This window comes from Equus caballus, chromosome 7, assembly GCF_041296265.1.
Source record: "Equus caballus isolate H_3958 breed thoroughbred chromosome 7, TB-T2T, whole genome shotgun sequence".
Classification (NCBI taxonomy): Eukaryota; Metazoa; Chordata; class Mammalia; order Perissodactyla; family Equidae; genus Equus; species Equus caballus.
In genome coordinates, this window is record NC_091690.1 from 82,751,571 (window position 1) to 82,779,216 (window position 27,646).

A 27,646-nucleotide genomic window follows, 5' to 3' on the forward strand; every position below is an offset into this window, starting at 1 on the left:
AGCACCGTGGGGAGTCATCGCTGGCGCCCAGCCTGTCCTTAGGCGAGAGCAGGCAGGGCAGGTCTAGGGTTCCTGAGCCCTGTGTCAAAAAAATCGATGCTTTGCTGCAGGCTGACTTTCTGTTTGTTGATAAGCAAACTGATTTTCAATTAAAGTAGAAGGATGCAAGAGCTGGGGCCCCCTCTGGCCTTCCAAAAGCCTGGGACCAACCATGGCAAGGGAGCAGATGAGACAGCTGGTTCTGCTCACTGCAAAGCCCAGGGAGGACTCAGCGTAGAAGGCAGCAAGCGTGGATGCCTGCCCAGCAAGGGCATTTTAGAGCTGGGGTGGGAATGCAGAGGGCAGGAGTGGTAACATCCACAGCATGAGTGAACACTTACCCCACGCCTTCTACTTGCAAGCACTGATCAGTCTTTCTATATATTAACTCATTTAATTCTCAAGGCAGCCACTTGGCAGGGTTGAAGGGTTCCAGCTCTACAATCGCAGCTTGGGTGCTGGAGGTGGAAGGTTAAGCAAACAGGTAACAGGTGGGCCTGTGATGGAACGGAAGGTACTGGGATTCCGCCACATCACGGGCAGCATCCACGCTTCCTCCCTCTTCTTTCTTTTTCAGCTCATCTTTACTGAGTGCCTAGTATGTGTCAGGTGCTGTCCTAAGAACTGTGCATACACATAGGAAGAAGTTGCAGCGTGGCTGAAAGGAGAGTCAGGAAGATCCAGACAAGTAAACAGACTCTCTGCACACAGTGTGAAGCAGGGAGGGGAGCAGAGAATGCTAAGGGACAACAGAGGAGGGGCCCTTAGTCGATCTCATGGTGTGGGGTGGCAGGGATGGTAAGGAGGTGGAAGTGAGCAGTCAAGGAGGGCTTCCTGGAGTAGGTGATGCTAAAGATGAGTTTGGAAAGACGTGCAGGATTAGCTAAACTAGTGTTACCCAAACCTTGCTGCCCCAAACTAGCACCTGGAGAGCTTTTTGCAGATTCTGGCTCCACTACACACTTCCTCATCAGAATCTCTGCAGAAGAGACCCAGAACCAGTATTTTCAAAAGCTCTGCAAGTGATTCTGATGCAGTTGGTCTGCTGATCTGCTTTTAGGAGCCACTGACCAAGGGAGAAAGGGATTACACACAAGGCCAGCAGATTCCCTAGTTAATAAGCATCAGTGAGGTTTCACTGAGCTGCGGCCATGTGCCCCGCCTTGTGCTAGGCATGGTGACACAAATATGAATAACACAATCTGTCCTCGGGGAGCCCACAGTCTAGTGCAGTGGCTCTCGGCCCTGGACGGACATTGAAATCTCCAAGGAGCTTTCCAAAAAAAAGGATCCCGGGTCCCCTTCCAAACCAATTAAGTCATAATCTCTGGGGCTAGAAACCAAGTGATTTTAAAGTTCAGCCAGATTTGAGAGCCACTGGTCTCATGAGAGAGAGACTTTCAGACAACAGAACATTCTTTTACAGGGTGGTGATGCAATGACACAGACATGCATGCGAAAAGGGGCGTTCTCCCCATCTGGGGCTGGCTTCCTAGAGGAGAGGTCACCAAAGCTGAATCTGAAAGGATGGAGAGGAATTGGTAAGGGTAGAGGCTGGGGAAGAAGGTTTGGGTAGGGAATTCCAAGCAGAGAGGACAAAGTGAGCCAACACACAGAGGTGAGAAACGCACGATCAGGACGGGGAGCTACGGGCAGCTCTTGTAGTCTCTGAACAGAGACTCCAGAACAGGGATGGTGGCGGGCGGGGCTGGAAGAGGTGGGCAGAGGAGAAAGCTTAGATCTGTGTCAAACATTAGACTTTATGCCTGATCTTGTGCACAATGGAGAGTGATCTCAGGATTTTAAGCAGGGCAATGACACGGTCGCTGTGAGTTTTTTAAAAGGTAACTTCGGGTGTGGAAGACAGGTTTGAGGGGGGGTGAGATTTGAGCCAGGGAACCCAGTGGGAGGCTGTTGCAGAGGAAGAGACAAGGCCTGAACTCAGACGTGAGAGGAGCTGGGACTGGAGAGGAGGGCTTGGCAATGGGCTGGGGATGGGGACTCAGGGAGAGGAGGATTAAAGGAAGATGCTCAGCCTTCAGCTCATGTCTGGGCAGATGGTGGTAGCATGATCTGAGACAGAGCACAAGAACAGGAGCAGATTTGCAGGGAAAAAAGATGTACTCAGTTTGGGTCAGATTCAGCCTGAAGGGCCTGCGGGAACATCCAGGAGAAGACGTGAGGCTGTAAGCCTGAAGCTAAGGGCAGAAGTTGGGGCTGGCCATATTAATTAGGACGTCCTCAACGTGTAGGTGCTAGAATCCAAGGGTAGATGGGGTCAGCCAGAGAGATGAGTATAATGAGAGCAGTCAGCCCAGGATGGATTCCTGGGGGGCACTTACATCCAGGGGAAGTCAGAGTTTCCCGCAAGGAGTTAGGAGCAGTTGAGAGAGATGAGGATGTTCTGGGGTGTGGAATCACAGAGCCAAGGGAATAAGGAGTTTCAAGGAAAAGGTGAGGTCCTGTAGATTAAAGACTTTACGATGTCTATTAAATTAGGCAGGCAGGAGGCCCATGATGACTTTGTCAAAAGCAATTTCAATGTAGTACTGGGATGTGACTTGAGAAGTGAATGGGAGGTGGAAAAGTGTTGACTCTTTCCAGAACTCTGAAAAACGTAGAAGAGGGAGTTTGGACACAGAAGGAAATGGGGCAGGAGGGGCGGGGAGGGGGCGGGGGAGGTCAAGAGGAAACCTACTGACCCCTTCCTTCTCCACCTAAGTCCTTATCCTGAACACTTTCACCTCTCGTCTGCCTTTCTTGTGTTCACGCCCTTCCTCCTCCCACCCACTTGACTTGGTTTGAACTAAGCCTCTGAGAAGTCACAGACAGACACTGAGTTTCATCATTTTGCAATTATTTGAACCCACTGAGTTCTCTACTACTCATTGGATTTGCTGTCTATTTCAAATATGGCAGCTGCAATGGGGGGAGAGGGCTAGAAGGTTTGCAGATTTGGGGTGCAGAGAAAAGAGGGTAGGAGCACGGAGAGGACCCCAGTCCTTTAGCAGGGCCTGGGGATCCACAATGCTTCACTGGTGAGCTCCTGGGGAGTTTCCAAATGTTCTCGATTTTGCTATCAGAGGACACCAACAACGGGGCTCAGTATCCTTCCGAGAATACTGTAATCCAACGCCCACAGCCACAGATGGGTCTAGAAGGCACCGCTGTTTCCCTAGAAACACTCCCACTGTCAGGGACGCGTTCCGGGGCTGGCTCATCAGAGTTGGCCGCAATCCGGCTGACACGCCTTGGCTCTTCATTCTTCCTCCCAACTACTGAAATCTCACTGGTTGTAGGAATATGCAACCCAACTCAAGCTCCCCTTGCCCCCATGGTGGTGGTGGTGGTGGTGATGGTGGGGTTGCCTAAAGGCCCAGCCTACTTTCTCAATCACTCAGCCAGAGCAACATTGGCTTGGTGGAGAGATCAGGGAACAGGGCGTTCATATGGAAACTTTAAGCAAAGATCAATTATTTCCCTACTAGGAAGAGAGAGCTGACACTTTCTAAAGAACTCTCAAAGGGAAGCCATGGCCTTGGGAGGAAAGAAGAAGGTCATGCAGTCAACAGCTCTTGTCTCACATAGAATGCAATGTAAGCAATGATCTCCAGGCAGACAGGCTGGTAAGCAGGTTGGGATCCTGTGGCTGACATCTGCTGGGTTCTCCCAACTCAGTGGTCCAAGGTCATTTCCATATGACACATGGCAAAGCTGAACAAAACTACTAAAGAAACGTTGCTTTCTGTCTTGCACTTTGTAAGTGTAGGTGACTAGAGGGACAGAGGACAACGGCAGGCAACGACGAGTTCTGTGAAGGTTAGAAGCAGCCTAAACAATGTCCAAAATAGGTCCTTTCTCCTCCTGAGGCTCCCTGTGGGAGTGTATCCCATCCCCATCCATGTGGCTCTGGAAATCTCAGAGGCATACGGACATTTCTTATTGCTCTGGTCAAAAGTTCAACAGAGAAGCTTGAATCCAGTCTACAGGGAGATTAAGGTACATTTTGTAATTTTGGTAATTACTGGTAAATTTGTAATCTAGGACCATGAAACACCTTATGTCAGAGAAGCTGAGGCCCTGGGAGCAGGAAGGAACCTTGGAGCCATTTGGTCCACTTTTCTCATTTCAAATGAAGACCCTTTCAGAGAGAAGTCCTCCTTCAAGCATGCTGACCAGAGAAGAGGGTGGGATAAGACATGGCTTATGCCTCACAGTCAGGCCCTTTTCTTCAACAGGTAGTGTCTTTGGGGGTTGAGAGTTCACTCTAGCACAGAAAACAAGATTCTGGCTGCGCAAGGGAAGAAGGGTTTAATTTGATGTTTTGTTTATTTGCTTTTTCCCACCAAACCCAAAGAAACCCATCTCCCTGGGGGCTTCCTACCTCTTGGGGTATGTTCCATGCCATGTAGACATGGCTTTTAAATTCATCCATCCAGACTTCAGCCACCCTGAGGGCATTCCTGCGGACATGGGCGGTGAGGTCCTCGGTGTAGGGCTTGTGGGCTCGCTCAATGTGGGCAATCCGGGAACAGGGCAGGACCTCCACACTCCCGCCACACTGCCACACCTGCAGAAGACATGGAGCCACTCATCAATGCCCACACCCGACTCTGAGCCTCTAAAGCAGACCACAGCTGACCACTCAACACGAGCACGGACAAATCTCTTCACCTTGTCTCTTCAGACCATGGCCTGTAAAGGGAGCAAGCTGTACCTTAATTCTACTCCTAGAGCAAGAAGGTTATTGAGTCATTAATTCATGTCTTGTTTCTTGTTGCTGTGGATTTTCCAGCAAACAATTAGTGCTCCTTCTCTCTCCATCCTTTCCACTCCCCTGAAGAAGAGACCAGACATTTTGTGATCAAAGATCTGGGTTCTGCTTGCCCCTGGGGGAGATGTTAACAAAACCCTTGATAATTTTCTTTGCAGCAGTGCTTGACATGGAGGGACCAGCAGAGACTCCCGGCGGAGATGTCATCTTAAAATGGACCATCTGGGCCTGGACATGGATTAGCGATCACCGCAGGAGAGTGCCAGGTGCTCTTCTCCTACTCTATCCTTCTGGGGCCCTGAGTTCTGATAGAACCCCAGGGAGAGGGGGCTGCAAGGAAGGGAATGATAGGAAACTTCTCACTGACCTTGGTGAGTACAAGCTTAAACCTGATGCAGTTTGATTTTGAAAAATAAAGAAAAGTGACCTTGAATTCTGAGTGTTGAGGGACAGTGTCCTGGAACTCTTGCCATAGTCATTCCAGCTACTCTGAACTTTCAATGTTCTGGAACGTGCACATCCTTTTGTGCTTTTAGGCTTTTTCCCACTCTATTTGTAACCTTAGAATGCCCTCCTCACTCCTTCTTCAGCTGGAAAAATATCTCTCAAGATCTTGGCCACATGACCCCTCTGTTGTGGGGTCTTTGCTCAATTCTCGGGGCAGAACCATTTGCTCCCTCCTCTGGCCCTCAAAGCTCCTGATATCACAACTCACTTGCTGATAGGTCAGCCTGGCTCCCTCACTCTGTGTTCCTGGAGGGCAGAACCCTCATCTCATTCATTTCTCATCTCTAGCATGTAACACAAGGCCTGGTACACATAGGTACTTTGTAAATACCTGTGCAATAAATATATAAATGTTTGATGCTTAATCAGTCAATAAATGGTTGATGCTTAATAAATGTGGGATGAATCTGAAATACCTGGTCAGAGTTGATGAATGAGACTTCTGAGGGAAAGCAATCAACATCTCTTGGTGGACAGCAGTGGTCACTTGTCAGGTATTGTCAACAGGACAATTTGGCAGATAACATTCACACTTTCAACATGTACCCATCAACAAACATAGGTTTCCATCCAAGACAAGCTCAGCTTTGGATTTAGCTTAATTCTCCCTGTGTTAGTTAGGAAGAGAATACCATCTCTTCCACTAGTCTATTTCACTCCAGTGGATCCCACAGCCTGTTAGAATGGGAAGGCGATTGACTGACTTACCACTTTCTATGCTTATCTTGCATTCAGTATATTATTTGGGGCCAATGGAAGGAAACAAGCATTCCTGGTGAGCATCTGCTATGGACCAGGCCCTGGACTGCATATATGGGGAGGCAGTACAGCATGGCCGTTATGAGCAGAGGGTCTGGAGTCACACTACCTGGGTTCAAAGCCTGGCTCTGTTTCATACCAGCTATGTGACCTTGGGTAAGTCATTTGATCTCATTGCACTTCAGTTTCCCCATCTCAACCGGCGATCATGATGGTACCTATCTCATGAGGCTGTTGAGAAGATTAGAGGGATTATATGCAACATGCTTAGAAAAATGCCTGGCACATAATAAGCACTCCATCAGCCTCAGCTATTACTACACAAATTATACAGCAGAATCTCCAGAATAACCTGTGAAGTAGCTGTTCTTGTCTCCAATTCCAAATGAGGAAACTGAGACTAAAGGCTCTGCCTTGCCCAAGACCGCACAGCTAGGCTGAAGACAAAAGGATCTGCCTGACCCCCAGCAAAGCTCCAGAAAGAGCCAGTGCTTCCCATGGTGACCATGCTTTGACAGTAGTTCCCACAACCAGGGGTGGTCCCGGGGACCAGGAGAGGGAGCTATGGAAGGCTCCAGGCTGTGCACCTTCATTTCCACAACTTACACATTCTAGGGATCGTACTGATTTCCAATTCACTTTGCTCTGATTTTCAGTGAAAGCCTGTGAATACTGGGAAGATGTTATTGACAACACAAAGAGTCAGGGTAATTATTCTTTTTGCAAGTGGAACGGAGGCTATTACTTGACATATCTCAGCAACACAACCCAGAACATGATTCATAACAAAGCTCTTTTATTATGAGACCTGTTTCTCAAGGAGTCAGTTCACGACTCATCTTAGAGCGGGCGCATCTCCTAGTTCTAATCAGAGGGGTGGGCTCTGATTAGACCTCCCATGTTCCCTTGGCCCACAGTGAATGGAGTGATGGGGACTCACTGGTGAGCTCTTGAATCCACTCCCCTTTCCCTGGCCCGCAGCCACTGCCCTTGTCCAGATCTCCCTCAAGTCACGTCCCCTCTGGCCTCGGCAACAGCTCCAGACAACTTGATCCCCCTCCTGCCTTCTCCTCCAGTCTGCTCTCCCCCCAGCAGCCAGAGCAATCTTTGGGAGGTGTAAATTGAACCAGGTGTTCCCTCCACCCCCACCCCGGCATCTCGCCCTCCCCAGCACAGCCCCTGAGGCTCCTGGGGTCTAGCCCCTGCCCACCCCTCCAGCCTCATGCTTGCTTCCCCATACACTATGCTGCAGCCTCACTGAGATGTTTTTACTTTGTCCAGCATGCCGGCTTTTCTCTCACCTCTGGCCTTCTGCACATGCAATTACGTATCCGACCCGCCCTGCTTCCCCTAACTCATCCTTGGGGTGTCAGTTCAGCATCACATCACTGCATCCCCTTCTGCTAGGTTAGCCTGTCGTGCTCCATCGTCCCTGCCGTGTCTTTCCCGATCACAGCACTCTTGTACTTGCTTGTTCAATTATCTCCTTCCCTTTTTCAAAATGTTCTCAAGCTCTTCACCAGATTCTTCTTTAGACGTGTGCAAAATGGTGCCCAGGACAGATCACAGGTTTCCAGCAGAGGTGGGCAACTCGGCGGGTGGGGGTGGCACGTACTCTTTTAAAGCACAGCTTTGGAGCCAGCAGGAACTGAATTCCAATTTTTTTACCTCTGTCACCTGCTGCTGTGTCACCTTTGGCAGGTTACTTCTCCCAAGCCTCAGTTTTGCCCAATGGAAGAGGGGGATGGAGTATGGGTACGTGTTCAAGCCTGTGCCCGCCTCAGCGTGAGGACCATATGCATGGCTGTCAAGGAGGTAGGGACAGGACATCTAGGTCAATTCTGGCTCTACCGTGTGCTGGCTGAGTGGCACCTTTGGGGTACTTAACCCCTCGTCTATGAAACGTGCATGACAGTGGTTGCTGCACTGGGCATTGGGCTCAGGGAGGCCCTGTCATAATGCCCAGAATATTGTAAGCCCTCAGTCTGCACCCGTTATTATTATTTTATAATAACCATTATAATTGCTGCTATTTGGGTCCTTTTATACATCCATCTTCAGGGAACAAACGACACAGAGGACTCATGCATCTGGCTGATGCCCAACAAACAACAGACTGGCTAACTTCCGGAGTGCCCGGCTCAGCGGGGAGGGGCGCACAAGGCTCCTCCTTAGAGAATGGGACCTGGAGGTCATCTGCGCTCTCCTCCTTTCTGAGAAAAGGAACGCTTCTAGAGAGAGGTCTGCCTTGGACGCAGCCTGTGGGTTCCTGGCAGCTTCTGGGAGTTGGAGCAGATGTGTGTTACCCCACCACTTCTGGACCCAGCCCAATGACACTGAAATAAACAAGAGAAAACCTGTGCTCGTTGATCCCCCGTGACAAGTGATTTTGCTGACCAATGGCTTGACACGGGCAGATTCTTGAAAGTCTTACCCACAGTTGATCTCAGAGACCCTCTCCTGGATGATGGACAAAGGATAGGAAAGAAAATCATTGGTGTTTGGCCCTTGTGAAAGATGACGCCATGTAACTTCCATGGAGGCTTGGGAGGGGCAGGGGATGAGAAAGTGAGAGAAAGGAGCTGGGACATGTATGCCATGGTTGACATGACACAGCAAGACCCAAACCAGATGGAGGCTACAGATAGGAGGAATTGTGCCAGAGAAGTAGGGCCACTGGGTGGAGGGCAAAGATGTGAGACAGGATGACGGCTTAGCGTTGCAAGTTCCAAGGGGTGGGGATGCCAAGAGAAGGGAGGGCAGGGGAGAACCAAACAGGTGGCTGAGAAATGAAGGCCAAGGGCCAGTAACCAAGAAAGCAGGTGAGGTCACAGGGCACAGGAAGCAACTACCAAGACGCAGAACTGAATTTTTACACAGGGTGCATGTGACCTCGGCTTGTCATAACAAGTGAGGCATGCGCTAGTCCCACAGGCACTGAGGATACCTGATGCATCTCATCTCCGGGCTGGACCTCTGGATGCGCACTGGGCAGCATGTTTCTTGACCACAACAAGTTCGTTCCTGTCTCTGTGCCTTTGCACCTGCTATTCCATCTTTCTGGAATAATTTCCTCCCACCAGTTACCCAGCTCAAATATTACCTTCTTTGACCCACCCAGTCTAAATTAGATTCCCTCTGAATACTTTTAGTGCCCCACTCTTTTTCTTAATAACACTTATTCCCAATCCTTCTATTGAAGAATTTATTCCTTCAATGTCTCCACGCTGCCCCGCTAGACTATACGCCCCAGGTAGATCAGGATCACATTGTACACGGCAGCACTGGGCATTTGGTGTATATTCGGTGACAGTTTTTGAATGAGCGGCTCCGGCAATCAGAGTCCTGAGCTTTCACTAACTGTAGAGAGGCGGTTTTAACTCTCTCAGCTGGATCCCCTAATAAAGGCCATAAACATAAAATGTAGCCAGATTTTACTGAACACAATGACTTCCTTCAAACCCAAGCGGTTTTTCAGTAAAGCTCTGACATTTAAGTGCACACTGCTGCAACCGAAGAGAGTTACTTTGGCTGCAGAGCTTAAATTAACATCGTAAAACCCGGGAAGTCATTGAAAGAGCATGGGCGACAGCAGGCGGCTTCATCTTGTGAAACCACGAACTCTGTAGAGAAAGGTCCCAACCTTGCCAGTGCTTGCAGAGGTCCACAGACGAGCTGCTGGCCTGCCCCCAGATGTGACCAAGAACCCGAAGCAGGTTGTAACCAATCGTTACCCAGGGCGAAGGAAAGTCCCCCTCAGCACAGCCCTTCCCAGAGAGCCCCGAGCCTTTACGGTTTCTAAAAGAAAAGGCTCGGAGCATCCACCTGGGGACTGCGAGAAAGCACGCAGTTCTGGGGGGCTGGTGGAGAGGGTCTGAATCCTGCTTCTGTCACACATCAGCCTTTGACTTGGACCATCTTTAGACGGCAGTTGCCTTTTTATTGGGGATAATGATACCCTGGGAGTTAAAAAGAGATGCGGTATGAAAAGCTCCCCATAGTAAAGACAGGTGCATAGAGGGTTCTTAGGAAACATCAGGTTCCTTTCCCTTCCCGGCACTGAGAGCTGCTGGTACAAGGTTGGAGTCAGAAGTTTATGTCCTATGTTTGCCACCTACATAAATAAGCCTGTTTCTCTCTCAAGGCTCAGTTTCTCCCAGCTGCCAAATGGCAGGGCTGGGCTCCGTGATATCTTAGATCCCTTCTACTTTTTGCATCCTGTGATCCTCAGTTTTCTTGCCAGTACCTCAGGTGATGCCCAGTACTTGAGACACAATCGGCAGGGTTGTAAATTGCGAGTTGTAAGATAGGGAGACAGTGGAGGCAAGGCAACAAGATACAGGGTGACCGTTTCTCCTACTCAGAGACACATGATCAGGTTGTGGTCTATGGCAGGAATAACAAATAACACTCCTGTGTTAAAATCCATTTGCTTGTTAAATGGACTTCGGAAGCACTGTGTTGAGAAGGATTCTGAGGTTCTCTCTAGGCTCAATGGAAAAGCATGCCACAGGTTATTTGTAATGTCTGCCATGGGTAAGGTATTGGGGGGCAGAGTGGCACCTCAGTCTTGTACCTCTTAGCCACAGCCTTCAGCATAAGATCCCAAGTCCTTTCAAACTTTTATTGTCTTATGCCTTTTAAGATTTTATTTATTTTTTTTCCTTTTTCTCCCTAAAGCCCCCTGGTACATAGTTGTGTATTGATAGTAGTGGGTCCTTCTAGTTGTGGCATGCGAGATGCTGCCACAGCATGGCTTGATGAGCGGTGCCATGTCTGTGCCCAGGATCCGAACCAGTGAAACCCTGGGCTGCCAAAGCGGAGCACGTGAACTTAACCACTGGGCCAGGGGGCTGGCTCCTCCTTATGCCTTTTAATGAGCTCTTTGCTCTTGGCAAAATGTTCCCACTGTTTCCTAAGCCCAGAAAGACTCCTTCCTGCTCTCCATCCATCCAAAGCCAGTCTGGCCCTGTTCCTTGAAACTCCTAAAACACATGATTTGTACCACTCATGTGGTCCTTATTTCTTGGCTCATGTTGTTAATTACCTTTTTATGTGTAACTGTCTCGCCTAACTTGGCTGTGAAATGCTGAGACAAGAGTAGAAAGCCAAACCAGGCAGGCTGGGAAGAAGAAGATGAGAAAGATGGAAGGGGAGGCCTGAGAAGAGCTGGCAGAAGACCAGAAACTCATTCACAGAGTAGTTGTAGGGTCAGAAATGCAGGCAAGCAAGGACATTGACCAGACTGGGCAGGGCACTCCTCCTCTGGGCCTTGTCCACCTTTGTGCCCTAGGCACCTCAATCAGAACTAGATTAGCATAGTCCTGACCTTGCCTGGGAAGGAGAGGTCAAATATGGGCAAGGCTGAGACAAAAGCCAGAGGCCACCAGCAAGCCGGGGTCAAGGCTGTCAGGTAGAAGGGGAGCAGGGATGAAGACAATGTAAAATGGAGAGTCAACCTCCCTCCAAGATGCATCTCACTCCCACACTTGCAACCTTTAGTCTCCAGAGAAAGATCACGTTCCTTAACATGAATTACAAGCCCTCTGAGGTCTGGTCGCCCTGTTTGCTGCAGCTTCATGTGTCACCTTCTGCTGTCAGCTTACGCCAACTTCTCTCAGTTCCCAGAACAGACCAAGTCCTTGGATTTCTACGCCCCCGCCCTGCCCCCACCCCCACCATTCCCTTTACTGGAATTTTCCTCCTCCACCCCCCACCTCATGCATTTATTTGCCTGGCTAATTTCTGCCTGATTTCCCTGGCTGCCTTAAATTTGGACAAGTGCCTCTCCTACGCATTCCCACGTCACCTGTACTTCCGCTTGCACAGCTCTTAGGGTAGCCGTGTGCATGTGTAAAATGCATAGGCACAGTTTAAAGACACATAACACAAGGAACGACTGTTTACTTACCCCCTGCTTAAGAAAGAGTGCCTTGGCAATAACTAAGAAATCTCTGTGCTCCTCCTTACCCCAAAGAAAACCCACTATCCTGAATTTTGTTAATAATTTCCTTGCCATTACCCTAAACTCCTGTTTTAGTTTTACTGTTTCAAATGTTATAGAAGTGGAAGCTTGTTGTCTGCATTCTGCAACTTGCTTCTTGCTGCATCTATTTTCATCGCCAGAGTGATCCGTGGTGTAAACATGTGGCAGTTTATTGATGCATCCTCCTTTTGGCCCACAGCCTGGTTGTTTCTAGTATTAAGAACAGTGCTTCCTGCCTTTTCATAGAAGAACTACCTGCTATGAGTTGCTTGGTGCCCGAGAGTGGGCCCCTCTCTGTGCATTTACGCCACACTGGAATTTCTGACCCATAGGTTGCACACATTCAACTTTCCTAGGAAAAGTGAAACTCTTCCAAAGGGAGCACACCAAGTTCCACTTCCATCAGCACAGACAAGCACCCGAGTTGCTTCACAATCTCGCCAACATTTGACATTGTCCAACTTTTTAACTTTTGCTGATGCAATGGGTGTGAAGTTGACTCTCACTGTAGTTTTAATTTGCAATTCCTTGATGACGAGTGAGCTAAAGGTTTTTTCCTGTTTATGGGCCCACAATACCAGACTGTGAGAGAAGGCCCGTGGCCACCTTGCCCTCAATAAGGACTCTCTAGTGCCTCAAAGGGCCTGGCACATGACAGGTGCTGGATAAACACTTACGGCAGGGACAAGGGTCAAGAGTTGGGCCTTAGTTCTGAATCGTCCCCGGTGTACTTTACTTGGTGCTCTCCCAGGTTTCCAAGGGTAGCTATTTCGTTATTTTAAAGTGTAAGGAAATGTTTTTAAAGCCTGTCAACGCTTATTCTTCCATCAGACCCCATAGAAAAACACTTCCCAGGGATGTAGTTTCCCAAGCCCTCTTCTTGCAATAAACGCTGCCAAAGAGGCTTCTGGACAGAACTGCTACTTGAAAAAAAATGATGCTTTTTCTTGGAAGCTATCCCTGAAGGGGTCTGCTTTGGGGTCAGCCCTAAGAAGCACTTGAAGCAATTTCCCTGTTTGAAAGGGATTCTTCATAACCCTCAGAAGGCTGAGCAGGAAGATTCATCTGGCAGAATTCCAAGGACAGACCAGCCGGGCTAGAATGTCTGGAAGCCTTTCATGAAGAAAAAGTGAAAAGGTTGTTTTGCAGGGACTTGAGATTTGCTGAAATAGCTGTTTACCCACAGGAAACCCAGAAGCAGCAATGGCGCCAAGCTCAGCAAACGAGCCATCGCATACAGGGGACCCAGATTTTCCTTGGACCCCAATGGGAGTTGGCTTCCTTACAGGATATTCCATGAGGATCGCTTTGTAAACATGTGGTCATTGAGATAAGAAAGCATCTTTTAATGGTTCCAACCAAATATAGCTTATTCCTGTTTATCTCAAATCTCATATCAGCCAACAGGCCTGATTAATATTGTCCAAACGCAGGCTAGTTTGGGCTTAAGACAAAAAGGAAGAAAAGGAAGAAGTCAGGCCTGGACATAGTGGGATTGGGGAAGCGGAGCCAGGCATAGGCTGGTCACCAAGAGTGTGGCAAACTCTCATTGCTCACTAGCATCTGGGTGCTCCTCCATATCTCTCAGCCTCCCTTGCAGTCAGAAGGGAACATGTGAACAGCTCAGGCCAATGCAATGAGAGAGGGAATGGCAGCTGTCACCTCCCGGCCAGGGTGGGTAGGCATCCAGTGTGGGAAGCCCATGAGCGCTTCTACCCCTTTCCCTCCAATCTGCTGGATGTTTATAAGCCAGGAGGACCTTGAAGTTCAAGGATGGGAAATCCACAAGAGAAGCCACCTAAGTCTGTCAGTCACTACTTGGAGAAAGGCTGCCCAGGGGACATCATACCCTTCAGGGCACTGTGACGTGAGCAGGAAATAAACTTGTCCCGGCTTCAGCCTCTGGGGTTTGGGGGCTGCTATTGCAGCCTGTGATCATGTCCCTGATTATACAAGCTGCCAGCGTTTTAAGAGGAGAGGTGATCAGAGAGGCTGGGGCCCAGCAGCCCTGACAGCCAGGGGTTCAGTCTATTGTGTGGGACTTTGTAGCAGAAGCTTCCAGGCATGAGGAGAGATTGTCCGGAAGGTGACAGCTTCCCAAATCCAGGTGATGAGTGCATTCAGAGCAGGACCGTCTAGAGGCTGATGATACAGAGAGCAGATTTAGTCCCAAGGGGTGAGAGACGGAGCCTCCAGGGGTAGGAAGGGTGTTAGGACCCCTGCAAAACAGCCTGCAGGTGAGAGTCTGCTTCAAGTTCAGAAGCAGTGCAGAGGTCAAAGGACAAAGGGAGAAGCCAGCAGGGTGGACAAGGGAGAGGCTGGGGCGTGGAGATCACACGCAACTCTGGGTTCCTCAGAAAGCCCCAGAAGGCAGCTCTGTGGCAGCTCCACAAATCCCAGTGAGCCAATGAGGCCAGGGCTGCAGCCGCACCTCCAGCCCTGGTCAGGTGACAAGAATCTAGACAGAGCCGGCCCTCACAGCTTCCCATTGCATAACGTTGGGAAGGCTGGCCGGTCCGGGTGCGGGCATTTCTATGGAACCCAAACCATAGAAGCCCCAAGCTCAGAGACAGAAGTGCTGGCCAAGTGCCAAAGCAGGGTCCCATTGACACGTGTGCTGTCTATTCTAGTCACTTCTTTGTTTTGAACTAAGATCTCTGGCCCTATTACCATCACTGATGCTGCCAGAGAGTGATAATGAGCCTGAATGTCACAGGGACTTGGGGAGCAATTTTCTGACATCCAAATAAAAATCTCCCTGTCCCCGGTCGGAGTCATTTTTATCAGCTAACGTGGTACATCCGTTTACTTGGGAGTGTTTGGAGCCCTCTCTGGTGAGTTAAGTCCCTTTGAACTGCTGTGAATGCCTTCTTGTGGACGCGTTCAGAAAAGCTCGCTCTATCCAGCTGCTATTCAAAGCTGATCCCCTGGACTATGTTTCATTTATACTTTGCTATATGAAGATGAACCACTTACTCATTTAAAGTGTTTCCTTTTTTATGTCTTTAATCAGAGACTATTTCTCTCCTCTCTCAGAAGCTTAATCTAATCAGAAACAAATCCCATACATATGAATGGCTCATTAGCATGCCCCAATTAAATTGAAATTGGCTGTCCATACCAGATGCCCCTCCAAACGGGTGACACTAGTCCAAAGGATGACTCTTTGCACCCATGTCCAAAGAGTATTGCCCATAATAAGTCAGGGGGGTCCCTTCTGAAAGGTAGGGCAACCAGGAATCACTGGAGGAAAGGATACACTTTGTCACCCCCTAGCACAGCAGGCCATCTGACAGGTGACAGGTGACCCATGTGTCACTGAGACCACATAGGTGGGGAAGTTTGGCAGTTTGGCAGGCCCTGGCTGCAGACATTAGAGGAAGCTATGTGTCTGGCCCCACACTGGGTCAGTGGGACCCTCAAGGTTATCATTCAGATGATAAAAATGAAGCTGAGACACTGAACACTCTCTCACTCAGAAATATTTGTTTTAAGGAGCTTTCCTCTTACTTCATTGGAATTCAGATTAAGAAAGTTGATGTGCTGGGTCTTTGCTTAAAGAGATTTGCCCTTTTCATACCCATCAAAATGAATTGTCAGCTTGGGTATCATCTCTGAAAGGCACCTACAGCAAACTCACGTTAAAAATGGGATTCACGAAAGAAATCAGCAGTGCAGTCTAGTGAACTTAAGGGGACCCAGCAGAGTACCTCCCACCAGTTCCTGGGTGAGCAAGCTGAGGTTCGAGGTCACATGATCATTGAGGAGCAGACTAGGAACGTATCCAAGACCTCTGCCTCTCGGGAGACAGGGGGCACTGCGGTTCAGAGCACAGGGTCTGGGGTTACATGGTCTTGGTGGCAAGTCCTCCATTTCCCACTTGCCGGATTGGTGATTTTAGGCAATCACCTTCTAACACTCAGTTGCCTTGTCTGCAAAATGGAGACAAAAATGACACATTGCAAAAATAGTTGTTGTGAGAATTAAATAAGGTAATGTACGTGGAGGGTTTACTTCAACACCTAGCGCGAGTTTAGAGCCCACTCGGTATTAGGTATAACTATTACCACTGTAAGATTCCGTTGATGATAAGACTCGCCATTGATGTAATAAGAGCTTTTCAGGGCAGGAGGAAACATGACATTCCTCTGAGCTCGAGATTTATATATCCAGCCGCCTACATGTCACCTCCACCTGTGCTTGCTCAGCCATTGCCAGCTTACTTTGTCCAAAACCAAGTTCTTGATTTCCTTCCCTGCCACCCCATCTTGTCCCTTAGTCTTCCCTTATCCACCTAATAGCCCAAGCTGAAACCTACATAAATAATTATGCAATTCCTCCATAATTATGTCCTTTTCCTCCCTCTCCACATGCAATAATACATCGGCAAATGCAGTCAGTTCTACTTCCTAAATAGAGCTTAAATTTTATCACATAGCTCAATCTGCACAGTCAATATCCTGCCCGAGCTGCCATTATCTCTGTGCGGACAACGCTATCAACAGCCTCCTAACAAATCTCCTCGCTTCAACTCTTGTTGTCCTCCAAACCATCTTCTAAAATTATAAATCAGATTGTGTCCCTTCTCTGATTTAATTCAACAATTATTTATTGAGCGCTTACTCTGTGCCAGGCACTGTTGGGTGAGATGGGAATTTTGTCACTGAACAAAACATACAAAATCCCTGACTTTCTGGAACTTACACTCTGTGTTTCCATTGTAGCATTTGCTATGGACTGAATTGTGTCCCCCGACAAATTCATAGGTTGAACCGCCCCCCGATGTGACTGGATTGGAGATAGAGTCTTCAAGGAGGTGACTAAGATTAAACGACGTCATAAGAGTGGAGGCCTGATCAGACAGAACTGGCGTCCTTATAAGAACAGGAAGAGATGCTGGAGCTCTCTCTCCACCGTGTGAGGACACAGCAAGAAGGTAGCTGTCTGCAAGCTGGGAAGAGAGCCCTCGCCAGAACACGATCATGCCGGTACCCTGATCTCAGACTTTCAGCCTCCAGAACTATGAGGAAATAAATTCTTGTTGTTTCTTTGTTGGTTTATTTGATTATGGCAGCCTGAGCTGACTAATACAGCACTTATTGAAATATATCCACTATACATCTACTCTCCGGAGGTTTAACAGACGTTGCTGACTCCTAGGTTTTTTGGGCTTCTATTTTTGCTTTTTCCCCCAAATGAGGAAATTAAACATTGATACATTACTATTATCTAATCTACAGCCTATAATCAAATTTCATTAATTGTCCCAATAATGGCCTTTATAGCTATTTCCCTCTTGGTCTCAACTTTTTAAGAGGCAAAAATTTCCTTCAGTTTGACTCTCAAAACCCTTTATCAATTGTTACCTCTTGCACATACCTTATTAATCCTACTTTCCTATGGCTCCCTCATTGAACACAATTAAAAAAACATAAGTGTGAAGACCCTTCCAGAGTCAAATTGTCCATGGGCACACTCTCTCTTCTGCTCCCCTCCATTTCTAGCTAATTGCTTCATTACGTACTTTTTTAATTGCTTTGTTCTTTAGGGATTAATTCTGCACTTATCTTTACTAACCGTAAAACTTTTACAACGTACTGTTAAGCTGCGTCTGTTCGGTGGCTGGTTTGTAATTGCAAAGTCACTCTGTGGCTGGTGTGCTAGAGATAATGCGCTACGGCAAGGAAGCCCTCCTCTCAACGTTCTCTGATGCCTGCGGGCTGCAGCGCATGGCAGAAGAATTGGTTCTGGGCTGCTCGGGGTGCCGAGCTTCCCTTATACAAGGAGATCACAACTGGGGATGAGCGCCAAACCCCACAAGTTTAGGCCTCATAGGCCCCAGGTTGCTCAGACCTCAAGGGCCCCAGGAATTTCAGGCCCCGTGGTCCCATGAGGCCACACCTAATGGCACACATTCCAGCAGAGCAGGAATAGCTGACCACCTAGAAGGAAATGAAAATTTCAACCACTCTCTCAAGGTCAAGTCTGTGATGTCCCAGGGCCTGGGCACTTGGCCTTTGCCCACAAGTGGGCACTAGGTCACCCTCTCCCTCCATTCGTGGTCAGATAAAATCTCTAAACTCCCTGCCTCCTATCAATCTCCATCTGCTCCCTCCTTAGCCCTTTGAAATGTGTCTTCTCCTCCACCTCTTGACTCCACTTGTCCCCTCAAAGGCTTTCTTCCAGCTGCACCCAGATGCCCTTTCTCTGCTCGCACTCCCCTAGCACAGGGTGGGGATTGAGAGGCGCTGGCATCAGATAGAACTGAGTCCAAATCCAAGATCCCCCACTCTTTCTCTCAGGGACCTGGGCAAGGGACTCAACCCCTCTGAGCCTCCGTGTTCTCATCTGTACAATGAGGGTAATATTCTAGCCTCTTGTAGTTCTCAGGAGGAGTAAACGACATACAGCATAAAACTCACTAGGATGTAAGTTCTCTGAGGGCACAACCTGGACTGTCCTGTTCATCATTTTATACCTAGTGCTTAGCACAGTGTCTAGTACTAAATAAATAAATGCACTAAGAAAAAATAACTATTCAATAAATGGTAGCTGCTATCATTAGTATTTATCTTAGCTTGGCTATTGCACTCCTGAAATGTCGCCTTCCCCTGACATCTGTGATTTTCCACCAATTCAGCTCTTATCTTTCTAGTCAATTCTTCTCTGTAACTATGGGCACCACCCTGCCCCCGCCCCCATATCCTATGCCCAGGCTCCATTCTAGAATCTCTCCTCAGTCCAGCTTTCATCTCACTGGGTTCCTCCATTCTGTTGCCTTCACTGGGCACACAGAGAGCACTGATGCCCTTGTCTGGCCTCCAAGTCTTCTCTTTACCTTAAGCTGTGTAGTTCTGGCTTCCTATTGAAGGCTCCAAGTCTTATATTTCTCAGTACCCTAATGCCAAGTGCATAACACAAGTAGCATAATAAGTATTTACTGTATGAATGAATGGATGAATGCAAGCTTTTTGGTTATTTCCATTGCTATTTCTAATACCAAACTTGCCCCATTTCCTCCCTCAAACTACCTCTCTATCCCAAACACCCCTTTCTTAGCCAAGGGCACCTACAAATCTCCCATCATCTGAGCTTGAAATCTCAACGCCATCTTTGTTGGGCCTTCAATAACTCATTTATAAGGACCAGAAAAGGCTACGTCTTGACCTCCAAAGATCATTCAAACTATTGCTAACATCCAACACCACGCTAAGGGAACACGCGGACAATGCCTTAGCTAAAGCTCTGAGTCGCTGGGAAAATTTCCTTAGGAAGCACAAAAGCCCCGCAAGCTTGAACGCTGTGTTTGGTGTCTTCTGAAATCTTTGGCCTCAGAAGACCACAGAGATGAATACTTATTCCATTGTACAGCTGTCCGCATTCTGTAGGCTTTCCCCACGACAGCGGGTGAAGGACAATGCCAAAGCAGATTCCAATTCATGACAAAATGATATCAAACAGTGGCAGGGCTCACTGCCCCATCCACACAACACACACACACACACACAGGGATGTGTTTTCCAAGCTCTCAGGTTATTCTGAGCTCTAGCTCCAGCTGGCTGGGGCCAATCATAACATATATAAGCAACCAGAGACTAAAATCCAATTTAAGGTGTTTAATTTTCTCTGTCTCCAGGGATGGGGGGTAAGAGCATCTGCTCGCAGCCCTTCTCTACGAGATGTGGCCTCTGGAGGTTTCCCGAGACCTTTCAGCTGAGCAGGAATGCCGGGGCCCGCACCCCTTCTCTTCCTGCTCAAGTTGCTCTAACTGTGCCGGCAGAGACTAGCTGGTTTACCTGAACCTGCCGTAGCCTGTGTTTTTAATGTGCTTCCTGGCTGGGTGAGAACAGCCATGATGCTAGCAGCAAGCTGAGATCACTCAGAACTCTAAGCCCAAGGCCTCTGGGGAGAACCACGTAGTCCCCCGTGTGCCTCACTACACAGCAGGCTTGACAAGCACACATTAACCTACCTGGACCTTCCACACTGTAATTTTAATGAAGTCTCTAACCTTTTAGCCCTAGATATATTTTGTAAAAGTCTCGAATAATGGCGACGCCGGTCCTAGGCAGTTGCTGCAGTGCCTTCTTTGCTTTCTCTCCCTCCTCTGTGTCGCTGGCTCCTCAAACCCAGATTCCTCTCTTCCTGTATGTTTCTGGTCCCTCTCATTTGGCAGTTCCTCAGTTTACCTCCTTGCTGACTCTCTGGACTCAGCTTTCAGCTCTGCTCTGGTCTCTCTCACCCGCTCCAGTTTTGAAGTCTCCTGTGACCCCAGCTGAAGACACGGTGTAGTATTATCTGATCCAGGTGCCAGCCCCCATGAGGGATTGAGCTGAGCCATCAAGCACTGCATGGTTCTGTGGTCATTTTCCAAAGCAGTGTTGGCCCAGGCTAGCTCCTGAAATGAAACTTTACGTCATGGATGATCGTAAACCCTGAAGGCAGAGGTGGATAAGCAACGGGACACAGAGGTAAAGCATGAGCCTTGAAACCATTCAGGCTGGTTCTAATCTTGAGTGATGTTGGGAGGTATTCTACCCTGTTACCTCCAGGTTCCTAATTTACAAAGTGGGGGTAACAACGTGGACCTCACGGGGCTCATTAAACATTAATAAGATAATATATACAAAGTGATAAGCCAATAGCATACAATAAATGGAAGTTCCTCCTCTCACTATTATTATTATTAACATTATTATGATCATCTTCCATCTTCCTTGTGGCCTAATACTGCTACCAACTGTGGAGCATATATCCGCTTCGTGAAATAATAATCTTCTTCTGTTGCCTAAGAGTTTATGTCACTAAATCAAATTGTAGACATTTCAGACCTATAAAGGCCAATGCTACTAACCAAGGAAATGTTAGTATGAACTCTCTCAGCCTCAGGTCATCCGCCATAAAGGCACTTTTTCCTTTTACTTAAGTCAGTGATGAAAACGTTGGACAAGTCAGGATGAGCAAAGAGCCCACTCACGGCTCCTTCTGGATTGCCAAGGACCAGTTCTTCTCCATCTGATAGCTCTACCTTATCTGTCTCTGGCTCTGTTTTAGCCCCATGTCTCGTTACAGACCCCTAGCTCCCAGCCTCAGAGTTCAGCCACAGTCACGCTCTTTCTCAGCTGTCACTCCCCTCCTGTCCCCCCAGCTCTCTGGAACGCCTGTCCTCTTCACCACCTGAACAATGTACCCTCATTCCTTGGATCCAGCCTAACCGTCACCTGCTCTCTGAAGCCTCACCCAGCTCCCAGGGGTGGGTGGGCACTCCCTCTTGGGTGCTATTGTAATGCACATAAGCTCCTTCATCCTCGCCATTTTGACCCTGAGTGGGCTGTGCCCTACTGACTGTTTTAATCGAATTATATTCACAGCAATGAATTTTCATCTAGAAAGTATTTTCTGGAGTAAATGTCACTAAGGCAATTTAATTCTCTTGGTCAATTTTCTATATAATGTAATCAAAACATATTTCCCTTTATGCTAATTTTCCAGTTTTATTTTACTGGACTTTTTTTCAATGGGGTTAATACGTTTTTGCATTGATTTTACAACTAAGATATGATTCATCTATCAGCATTTCTTATCCACATCGCCTTTTATAATTATGGCCTCCAACACAGAGTTTTCTTCGGTGGTCATGATTTGAACCAAGTTCAGCTTCCCTGCATCAAATTTTGAAGATGTAAATTATATGACTACTCATTTCTTCAATCAATTTTTTAGTTTTTAAAATTTTTACTGTGTTCATTTTTGTTTGTTGCTTTAGTTTGTGTTGATTATCTTCATTATTACTCATTGTTTGGAAAAAGAATAATAGTTTGCATTTTAAAAATTTTTTTTATTTTTTAGGAATATCGCAAGAAAAAGAGTGAGCAGTTTCTCTGAGCTGTGTAATTACTATGGTTGCCATTGGTAGATCAAAGAACACGGAAGTCCTTGAAGTCAAAATGGTGAGGGTTTGGGGGATGGAGTCAAAACATCCTGTTTAAGCTCATGACATTTTCTATAATCTATTAGACTAGAGCTTAGAAGACAGTAAGTCTCTAAGCTCTCTCTCAAGCTAGACCAAGAGCCACTCAAAAATAGGGTCTGTGTCATTCATCTCTAGTTTGCCAGCACCTGGCAGGTGGGTATTTGAAGAATGAAGGAATGAATACCTAAATAGATGAACCCACAAGGAGATCATGGGAAACGTTCAAAATGATTTCTTCTTGAAGGCCATTACACTGTGCCCACCTGTATAAGGCATAGTGGCTTCTGAAGCCACTCTTCCTGGATTCATATCTCAGCTTTACCATTTACCAGTCATGCGACCTAAGGCAAGTTATATCACCTCTCTCTGCTTCAGGATATCGACCTGGAAGGGAGGATAACAAAAGTACCTGCATCACGAGGTTGCTGCCAGGATTAACGGAGGTAATATATGCAAAGTACATAGGACAGGAGGTCACACAGAATCATTGCTACATTACTGGTAACTAATAGTATTAGGGTCATAAATCTCATCTGTCTGTCTAGTGATACCGAGAGGTGGGCATGTTAACGTCCTATAATGGGGACTTCACTATTTCATTAAACATCCTTTCCTATTTTTTAATAGTTCTAATATTTGTTTCTTATATTGAACTGACAACTACATCCATTACAGCTTCCACCCCGCTGTTCATAGCTCTATCCTTCTGAGACTTATAGACTATATTCTCTTATATTTGACTGGCTTTCCAATTCAAAACCTGTTCATTTGAGTGCATTCTATGTTTCAAGCATCAGTATCAAAATTAAGTAGCTGTAAATCCTGACATCGAGTATTTTGAAGTCCAGCCAGGAAAGAAGAGGGAAAGATACTGTTTGTGTCTCTCACAGATCTTCTCCTCCTTTGAATCCCAGATCTCCATGATACACAGTTGGAAGCCAGAATCCAACTCACGAACATAACATAACTTACAAACATTTGTAAGTTTGGACTTACAAACATAATACAAAGGCTATCTAATTGAAACTGTGTGATATTAGTGCATGAACACACACACAGATCACTCGAATTGGAATAGAAAATCCAGAAACAGACCCAGTAATACAGTGATTTAGCATATGATAAAGGTAATATTGCAAACCAGGGGGGAAAAGATGTTATTCTCAATAGAAGGCGTCAGGATAACTGGATGGCCTTATAGAAAAGTACAACGTTGGGTCCATCCCTCACAGCAGATTTCAGGATCAATTCTGAATGAATTAGGTTAAAATGTAAAAGATACAATCATACAAGTATTAGAAAAAGACATCGGTGAATTTCTCTATAACCTAATAGTGGGTAAACTTTTCTCCAACAAAACTCTGGAAACAAGAAGGAAGAAGATTGATACATTTGCTTACATTAAAAAAAAAAAAAAAAGCCTTTGCATGGCAAAAGAAAACACCAGAAGAAAAATCAAAAGACAAGCAAGAAAAGACAAGTAACAAACTGGGAGCAAATATTTGCAATGTATATGATAGGCAGAGTATCGCCATCCCTAATGTGTCATGAGATTCTAAAAATAGAGAAAAGACTAACAATCCTATAGGAAAATGGGCCAAAGATATGAAAAGCTCATGGAAAAAAGAAATGCAAATAGCCTTAATCATATGAAAAGCTGTTCAACCTATCTCTTAATAAGAGAAATGCAAATTAAAGCTACTTTAAAGCCGTTTCTCATCTGTCAGATTGGCAAAGCCCCAAATATTCCACAGCATACTTTGCTGGTTGGCTGTGGGGAAGCAGGCACCCTCACTATTCCTGGTGGCAAAGGATAACCCCTCTGGAGGGACATTTGATGATGTCCAGCAAAATGACACATGCATTTGCCCTTTGACTTCACAATTCCACTTTCAGGAATCTATTCAAATAATAACTCAGTAAAAATATGAAAAAATGTACGCACAAGACTATCAATTATAGCCTCAAACTATGCCCTCAAAAGGAAACTGGAAATAAACTATGGAACTATGTTCATGCATTGGAGTACTATGCAGCTATAAAAAAGCAATGAGGAACACCTCTACATACTTCATAAAGTGACCTTCAGAAAAATTTATATAAAGTCAAAAAAAACAGATAGTAAAAAGTCTACATAGTATTCTACCATTTATCTAAGAAAGAGGAGACTTGAATATGTATATATTTCCTTATATTTTTTTGAAGTGTAAAATAAAACAAAAAAATGTTTATGCTAGAGGTAGGGAGGAAACAGGATGCAAGAGGACGTGATAGAAAGTAGACTTTTCTGAATATATTTTCTTTGTAGATTTGACTTTGGAATTACATAAACATTTACATAATTATAAAAAATTAAATATGAAGAAAGCAATTCCTAAAACTCAAAAGCAAAAGGAAACAAATGAACCTGTTTATCAGGTTGGTGGATAATCACACAGAGAGGAACTATTCTAGACAACTTGAAATCCCAGCAATGTGACTGCACATCTCTACCGGAACAGAACCCAAAAAACAAGAAGAAATGCAAAAAAAATTAAACTCTTTCTAGTAATCCTACTGTTTGTAGTAGTGTTCTGAGACAGTTGTTTGCATACTTGGGAATAAAATAAACAAGTAATTATGCTGGTGTCATTAAGAACCAGAATTTTTGGCATGGGAGAAAGGAAATGATAGATGTAAGATTGATGAGGTTAAGTAAAAACCCTATAATCCTAAATTCGAACCAGAGAGATCATTATGAGCACCACTGTGGACCTACACCACTCACCATGCTGTGGTGGTGACCCACACACCAAATAGAGGAACACTGGTACAGACGTTAGCTCAGGGCAAATCTTCCTCAACAACAACAAAAGTAATAATAATAATAATAATTTCTAGCTCTAACTACTGAAAAGACTTAGAAATATGGACGAACTCAGTAGCAATAAGCACCTCTAGTGTCTAGATTGTGGTTTTAAATACCATTTCTCACCAAAAGAAACCTGGGCTCCACAGGGAAATGGCTGACCACAGGTCTGGAGCAGGAAACGCATAGATGAGCCTGGAACATCCTGATGGCAGGGAAGCCATAAAAGAGGCAAAGGACTCAGAAACTGTTGTCAATATGCTCCCAATGACCAAAGGTGGAAAATTTGCAAATAATAATGCTATTAAAAGCAATGAATCTAAACATGTCAAATATATTTAAATCCATTAAGTTCACAATAATACTGAAAACCTAATTGGTCCCCTTTGGAAGATGGTAGAAAGTCAATTCATTATTTTGAAAGCTGTCAAAGAATTATTTATTCTGACTCTTCCTAACGAACTTTGTTGTACTTCTGGGCAACCAAAGAATGGATGATGGTAAATGTCTCTTTATAACAGTTATCCCAGCTAATAATGAGGAAGGGAAAATAAGATTAAAATATCACCATTTGCAACCCCTAATGAATTACTGGATCTAGGCAATAATGAGCAATGGCAGTAGCATCACAAAAGGGGAGACAGTGAGACAGTATACACCTCGTGATGGAAGTACACAAACACTGCCTACAAAATATTCTTGCTACAAAACTGAACCTACATCTCTTGATCTAACTACTGATTTAGAAGAAGTACATGGAACAGAAGGACATGTTAAATGACATCAGGGGAATGCAATCAGGAAAATCTAGACTGTGGGAGTCTCTATAGGACAAATGACCTGATCTCTTTAACAATAAATTACAAGGGGTAAAAAAGAGATGGAGAGAGAAATTCAGTGGACTGAAAGACATATTGACCAATTGGATCTTGATCTGAGCAAACAAACTGTAAAATAAAACAAAAAATTATAAGAGAATTGGGGAAATTTGAACACTGATTGAATATTTGATGGTATCAGGGAATTCTTTTCTTTTTTTTTTTTTTAAAGATTTTATTTTTTCCTTTTTCTCCCCAAAGCCCTCCGGTACATAGTTGTGTATTCTTCGTTGTGGGTCCTTCTAGTTGTGGCATGTGGGACGCTGCCTCAGCGTGGTTTGATGAGCAGTGCCATGTCCGCGCCCAGGATTCGAACTAACGAAACACTGGGCCGCCTGCAGCGGAGCGCGCGAACTTAACCACTCGGCCACGGGGCCAGCCCCTCAGGGAATTCTTTTCAACATTTTTAGGGCTAAAAATGGTATTGTGGTCATGTTTTTAAAAAAGTTCTTATCTATTTTAGATGCACATTGAAATATTTTTTGGTGGTAATGTCTGGGATTTGCTTCAAAGTAACTGGAGTTGGGGGAGGATTGGGCAGGGGGAGAGAGAAAGGCAAGTTGTCCATGAGTTGACAGTGTTGAAAGTGGGTGATTGTTTGCAAGGGGATTTATTACACTGTTCTTTCTATTTTTGCATATGTTTGAAATTGTTCATAGTGAAGAGGGTTTTGTAAATCCCATTTATGATAAAGTATCGGGAATACGAAGTGCAATACTCCAGATATATTACTTGCTGTAGAGGACATTTGAACCCAGGTTCTAAATCCCCTTCCTATATGAGGGACTGCATCATGTGTAATTCTTGGGCCTGTGGAACCTGAAAGGAGGCATATATGACCTGTCTCTGTCCCATGGAAGCTAAGGCGTGGGCCGATAAACCTAGGTTTAGCCAATTGCATGCTCTCACTCAGGACTTTGAATCTTGGTAAACGTCACCAAGACCCAAGAAGCAGCGCCCAGTATCCAGTGGTAGGACCATCTAGTCACGGCAGTGGGGTAGGGGTATTATCCTAAAGAGACTGTTCTTGCCACATGGCTTTGACTGTGGTTCCTGCTGTCTAGCCTCTCTTGGTTTCCGTTTGTTTTCTGAATCTGCTTCTCCAGACTTGTTAATTCTTTGAGCTATCCAACAGCCTTCCAATAAATTCCTTTTCTCTTTAAGTTGGCGTGAGTCAGTTTTCTTTGCTTACAACATAGATTCCTGAGTTTTTTTGAATAAAAATTCAGCAGGACTATAATACATATAAATTAAAACATTTTAAAAAGTAAAGCACTATATAAAGTGTATGGTATGCAACATATATATCTACGTGTATAGGTAGATGTGACCATGTTTTGTATAGAGCACTTTATAGTTTACAAAATACTTACATTGATTTCTATTATCCATATTGTTAAAATTATGATTATAATAATGAAATAATAGAGCATAAGAATGACGTTTTATTTATTTATTATTAATGATGCCAAGTTTTTTGGCAACATAACCATTTTTAATCTTATAACACTATTAGGATAATAATATCTGGCTTGCCTATAGCACCTGATTGCTGTGTACATTAAATAGGATAATCACAGGGAAAGAATTTTGAAAGCACAGATGAAAGGCATTGCCATCATTACTTAGTTGATATAGAAGCTCCAGACGAACCTAGTCCGGGAACTAAGGGATTTTTGATACCTGCTGTCTATGCAATTTGTGAAGTCTACTCCTCCTACTGTTTCCACACCTTCCTCGCTTCCTTCAGCCCACATGTCCAGTGGAACAGCCAACAGCATTTCCTAGGGCATCTAGAGATACTGGAGTCTCCATGGCTGAGAGGGAAGATTTAAGAGAGGTGACAAAAACTGATAGACCAGGACAACAGAAAGATGTCATG

General features: G+C 45.8%; 1 protein-coding gene across 6 annotated transcripts in view; it reads right to left on the reverse strand.

The window, feature by feature from the left end:
• GALNT18 (polypeptide N-acetylgalactosaminyltransferase 18) overlaps positions 1–27,646 on the reverse strand; it is a 351,794-nt gene that overhangs the window by 68,308 nt on the left and 255,840 nt on the right. For 5 of the 6 annotated variants that reach the window (XM_023646043.2, XM_001501162.7, XM_023646044.2 and 2 more), the window contains exon 7: positions 4,424–4,609. The exons of the other annotated variant lie outside the window; for it this stretch is intronic. In XM_023646043.2, the coding sequence (XP_023501811.2) occupies positions 4,424–4,609 (186 nt within the window). The remainder of the gene's footprint in view (positions 1–4,423; positions 4,610–27,646) is intronic. 6 annotated transcript variants of the gene reach the window in all.